The sequence below is a fragment of the Cavia porcellus genome, unplaced genomic scaffold, assembly GCF_034190915.1.
Source record: "Cavia porcellus strain 051 isolate PalLab524CR breed Dunkin Hartley unplaced genomic scaffold, mCavPor4.1 scaffold_22, whole genome shotgun sequence".
Taxonomy (NCBI): Eukaryota; Metazoa; Chordata; class Mammalia; order Rodentia; family Caviidae; genus Cavia; species Cavia porcellus.
The window spans coordinates 29,932,271-29,938,270 of NW_026947505.1; the positions used below are offsets into that span (position 1 = coordinate 29,932,271).

The following is a 6,000-nucleotide window of genomic DNA, read 5'->3' on the forward strand; positions in this document are numbered from 1 at the left end:
CTACTGGAATGAAGGAATATATATATATAATTTTATATATTTATATAGTCTCTCTCTTATTATACTACATATTTACATTCTGTAGCTACTAGCATGAGGTCTGGCACAGAATAGGTAGTCAATAAATACATTTTCAATTAATAAATACTGAATACAGATGTGGGCAAACTATGGCCCACTCATCAATCACCTGTTTTTGTGAAGTTTTGCTGAAATCAGACATGCTCATTCAGTTAAGAGTTTTTAATGCTGTTTTCATGCTTTAATGACAGAGTTGAGGAGCTGCAACAGAAACCAACCCTAAAATATTTACTACCATCTCTGAGGGTAATATTTAGCTAGTTACATCTACTTTGTTCATTACAAATAAACCTGTTAAAGTAAACCAAACTTAACAGTAAATGTATAAAATACAAATTTTGCACACAAACTTCCTAAAAGCCTTACCAGTTGGCATTGCTGAACTTTATGAAGAGCATTGAGAAATAAGGTAAAACGCTGACTCAGTCAGGATCCTATGAAAACAAAAAGAGTTTGTTATTTTTTAATATGGAACTACCAAATAAAAATCACAAAAGATTCTCCAAGCAAGATTATGCCATGGTTATCTCTTCTGCTTCATCAGATTTATAACAATAAACTACATTCTCTTATTCCAATTCTACCCAAATATAATATGAATACCCTGAAATCAGGTTAGGATCTTGATATATAGTTAAGTAAATTGGGTCATATCTAAATAACATATTCATATATTTGAAATAAAAAACAGTTTAGAAAAAAATGAAACATCTACATTGGCATGTTAGTAAACCTTTAAGAAGGGTTATAAAACATTTTAACATGCTTTTAAGAAACTAAACTCCACCTCATGATGGACTTTCCCAGAGCATACACTATTTTACTAGTAAAATATACTGTGGCTAGCACATTCATAAATGATACATACAAATATTTCTGTATCCCACAAACAAATACATGACAATAAAGAAGGTTGACAGAAGTATTTGTGCCATCTTTTTCAAACCTTGATCAGTACTATGCTAAAGCTACTCAAGATCATAGAAATGCAATACATACATCCTTCATTTTCACATTAGAATACAATTGTTATTTGTTTTAAGAATAAAAGTGAAGATCTGGAGATGCAGCTCAGTGGTAGAGTGCTTGCCTATTGTGCTTGAGGCCCTAGGTAGAAATCCTAAATCTACAAAAAATGAAATTAAAAGAAAAATTAAAAAAGAAAATATACAAAATTTTTTTTAGCTGGCTGAGGCATTCACTAATGGTCTAATTTCCTAGAGATTCACATTCATGCTTCTCTAGCAGAAAAATCTCAGAAGAAAGGTTAAAGAGAAAAGAATGATTATGCAAATACACTTAATTATATGCACTAACCTATGTAACAACTATATAGAGTACAGAATACACATCACTAAACCTACAGTGTAAAAAGCCTGTATGTCCTCTTTCTAGGAAACAGATTTGACAAGCCTGGTCAGCACCTACTTTCCATTTCACAATTAGAAAAGGCAGAGGATATAAAGTGCAGTAACAGCAACAGTGATTGAAACCGACAGCACATAAGCAACAGGAATTTAACACTTACATGCATTTTGGTTATTCAGTATGTAAGACAACAGTTGAAATACACTATATGGCTTATTTATATTGGACAAAACCTGTTTTCTCTTGAGCAGAAATTTTTTTTTTTGTCTTTTTCCTTTTTATTGGTACTGGGGATCGAACTCACGACTGCCTGCTTGCAAGGCAGGCGCTTATGCCACTGAGCTAAATCTCCAACCCCTTGAGCAGAAAATTTATGTCACATTTTGGAAAGGAAACCAATGGAGAAACAGGAGAAAGAACTGAAGGCACTGATGAATAGAAAGCACAGAAGATACAGAAACAACAATAACAGGCATATTCAGTTATGTTATTTTTGACAAAGGAGTCGAATCCTTCGCTGGAGGACAGACAGCTTTAACAAATGGTGCTGGAAAATCTGACTATTCACATGTCAAAGGCTGAACCCAGATCAACATCTCTCACTATGCACTAAACTAAAATCAAAATGGATCAAAGCTCTAAATATTAGAACAGAAACATTTAATCTACTGAAAGACAAAATAGGTAAAACTCCTTAACACAGGTATAGATAAAGACTTTCTAAACAAAACCCAGTTGCACAAGAATATCAAGAATCAATGAATGGCAATTAGACAATATTCCACAGTGATATACACGTATTCATATTTAGTTAAATCATTCATAATAGCTATGTATTAAAATAGCCAATATTGCCATCAACAGATGAATAGGTTTAAAATGTAGTATTTGTACAGAATGGAGTACTACTTTGCCATGAAAAGGATAATCTGGGGGCCAGGGATTTAGCTCAGCGGCCTAAGCAACTGCCTCTGAAGCGCTAGGTTGTGAGTTCAATCCCCAGTACCAAAACAAACAAACAAACAAAAAAATAAAAGACAGAAAACCTTAAAAAGGATAATCTAGAGTCATTCTGTATTAAAATAGATGCCCCATAAGGATTATTTGTTTCTAAAACTAGAACAAGCAGACCAGTAATGCCATTAGACAACTGGTCATAGAACAAGTAGACCAGTCATGTCATAAAGCAGCACAGTGGAGTAGTTAAAACCTCAAGTCCTAGGCTTGGTCTCCCACAGCTCTTATGTGACTCTGGACAATTTATGTCTTCCCATGTAAAAGTAGCACAATAGCACCTACTCAGAGGGTGAAAGAGTTCCATGATTTTAGAAGAGCAACTCAGATTAAAGGCATCGATAAAGTAAGTCATAATTATAACAGGCACTTCTTATGGGGCCAGTTAGGGAGCTTAGCGTGGGGCACGTTTATCTGGTATCCGAGGGGCTCTAAGTAGATACAAGTATCAACTTCATTATCAGACCTCTAGATTCAACTCCAAGTTTCACTTGTCAGTAATCAGTATAAACTTCAATATCCTCATCTTTCAAAGAATAATAACAGTAAATCACTCACAAGATTTCTGAAAAAAATGAAATGAAAACATGCAAGTGAAACACCTGGCACAATGCATGGCAAGCTCTTAAAAATTATAGGAGTAAAAACATAATCATATTATGCTTGGCACACACAGAATATATTCACTCAACAGGGATATCTAGGCTGCAGAGAATTGTTTATATGTGTGATAGATGCTGAAAAAGAGAAAAAATAATGGCACAATTCTACGACCCCATAAAACAAAGTACAAGATTATCAGGGAGACTGGTGAAAAATGAAACAGAGAAGTATAATAGAAAGAGAAATAATTTTAAGAAAGAAGTGGCATATACTGCGTGTGTTATCAAAAATTGCTGCAAGTTTTGAAGAGGGTCTACTAGATCTGTGTCGGGAAGTCCCAGGTTGCCAAAGTTGTCTACTGAGGGGCAGCAACCTGGGTTAGGTTTAAGGAATGAATGAATGCTGAGTCGATGGGAGCCTCTTAGAATTCTTTTCCAACTATCTTCACCTTATCCCCAAAGGCAGTGTGACATGGGGCAGTAATGTTGATGGGCTAAAGACTGGAGGAATTTTCTTTTTTAAGATTGCTTCAGATTCAGGGTGTGGTGGTGCATACCTAGTCCCACCACTCAGGAAGCTGAGGCAAGAAGATCACAGAGTGTTCCAGGCCAGCCTGAGCTACATTCAAGGCCAACCTGAATTGTTTAGTGAGACCATTTTTATGTTTCTGGATTTTCATTAATCCATTTACCTCAACCGAGAATTTTAATGCTGCCTAAACTGTTCTGTGAACCCCTATCAAACTGCTAGTTGGAGGGCCAGGCCTGTGTTCTCTTTATTTATATATCTCCATTTTTTAAAAAAAGCAGTAACAATGGTTAAAAAGATTTAAGCTTGAGTTCTTGTTTTGACACAGATGTGTAGCTACTTAATTCGCTAGTCTTGGTGTTGTGTTTGTTTTGTTTGCCTGAAAAATTTGAATACCTACTATCTTATTGTAAGGAAAAAGGAAATATCAAAAAGCAAAATAATCATACTTGCAGGGGCTCAATAAAATTACTTTATGCCCATTCAATAAGTAAAAACTATATAATAAATTCTATGATTAAATAAATTAGACATTTACATTTCTAACCATTAAATTTAATGCATAATTGAACTAATAAACAATATTTAATGGCGTGGCAGGGCCAGAGATGTAGCTCAGTGGCACAACGCTTGCTTGGCAAGTGTGAGGGGCTGGGTTCAATTTCCCGTACCAAAAAAAAACCAGCATGGCAAATACATTGCCGAAAGAATCATCCTCTAAATCACTTGTACTACAGAAAGCATACTACACAATGACTAACAGTTGATTTTTAAGATCAGACTTTGATAAAACAATCTTTGAACCTCATATATGCCATTATTTTTTTTAAATTCTCCTTTCAAAGTCATTTATAGGAGTTTCTAATAGATATTACACATAAAAAAGAACCTGATTACATTTTATATCATTTTCTTTTCCCCTGACCACCTGATTATCTAGCTATATGTTACTAAAGAATAAAACTAAAAAAAGGTAGTGAGCATCTGGGCATTTAGCTCAGCGGCCTAAATGCCTGCCTTGCAAGTGTGCAGTTGTGAGTTTGAATTCCAAAAAAAGAGAGAAAGTAGTGAGGCTTGGATAACATACCCCTTGACCAAATTTACTAAAAATAACTCCCCCCAAAACAAAATCAGTGTTTACATAATGCAATTAATAAATCAACAATAGTTTTCATAAATAAGATTCTAAATATCATTTTTAAATTGCTGTATTTTAATGTCTTTCAAATATTTTTTTAAAAATGTCCTAGGGCATTTCTACCCAGCAATCTTCCTGACTTCCCACGCAGGAGCACCAAAAGTTAATGCCACAGGTGGAAAATCTGTAAGCATTCCTTTCTCCAAAATAGGAAAAGCCTTATTTCACAGTAATGGTGAAATGCAGCTTTATCATTTGATAGAGACCCCTAAACAGCCTACATTCTTTATTTTATAGCTTTTCTTCATCTTTATGCCTATCAGAACGACCTAGTTAATATAATTTGACTCTTACAAATATCACACATATATCATTTTTCATGAGGCGTGATTAAGAAGGCATCTCACAGGTTTCAGATTCAGCACCAGGCTGACACTCTAAAAGAAAATAAAAGTTCTTAATACCCACTTGTTTAAAAAAGTATCTAAGCCAGAATCAGGAGTAGGAAACGCAGGCTGAATTCACTATAAGAGGATCTGGCTGGACACTCCGAGACTGCGAGCCCCGAAAAGTATGCAGCACTATCTCAAAATTCGCATCCTCAGCACCCGGCCCGTGCTCGGCCTAACAGGGCACAGGGCGGCCCCCAGCAGTCCCCAGCCCAGCCGCCCCTCGAGGGGAACGGGCAGGCCCAGAGCGGATCTCGGCTCTCGCCGTCGGCGCACCCGCCGGGTACTCACGAAGGAGAGCTCAGAGGTGGCTGCTCCGCCGGAGGTGACAGCCAGGCGAGCTAAGCGGCTCCCCTCCCCAGTCTGAGTTGGTATCGGAAACCCGAGGCTAACCCACACTAGCCTCCAGCAATTTGGGCTCTGAGAGGAGGCCGGGAAAGCCGTGCAGGCAGCGCGCTACCAATTGACGTCAGGACGGCCTACGCTGCCGTTCCCATGACAACAGGGCGGCCCAGGCTCCGGGCGTAGACCAAGGCCACGCCCAATCCTTCTCCGTGGCCCCGCCCTGTGTGGGCCCGCCCCGCCCCGCCCCGCCCCGCCCCGCCCCGCAGGCGAGTTCCCGCGGACCTCAGCCTGCTGGCGAGCAGGCGATGGCTTCCCCGCGCGCTCCCGCGCGAGAAAGACTCGCGCCACCAGGACCTGGGAGGGAGCGCGGAGTGCGCCGGCGCGCTGTGAGCGCCCGCACTAAAACTCCACATCTCAGCTCTGTACTGAGCTCTCGGACAGACAGAAGCGACAGAACCCCAGAGCTGGAGTCCG

At 38.8% G+C, this 6,000-nt stretch overlaps 1 protein-coding gene across 14 annotated transcripts in view; it reads right to left on the reverse strand.

Moving 5' to 3' along the window:
* Window positions 1–5,669, reverse strand: part of Ahi1 (Abelson helper integration site 1) — a 187,811-nt gene extending 182,142 nt beyond the window's left edge. For 11 of the 14 annotated variants that reach the window (XR_010041922.1, XR_010041923.1, XR_010041921.1 and 8 more), the window contains exons 1-2: window positions 5,473–5,669; window positions 448–515 (exon numbers count right to left, since the gene is read on the reverse strand). Coding sequence is in view for 8 of the 14 variants with exons in the window: in XM_063232985.1 (XP_063089055.1) it covers window positions 448–457 (10 nt within the window). In the remaining 6 variants the exon portion in view is untranslated. Of the gene's footprint in view, window positions 1–447; window positions 516–2,929; window positions 5,168–5,200 lie in introns of those variants that run through there. The other 3 variants (XM_063232980.1, XM_063232987.1, XM_063232982.1) reach the window with 2 other exon arrangements.
* Window positions 5,670–6,000: the final 331 nt, after the last annotated feature.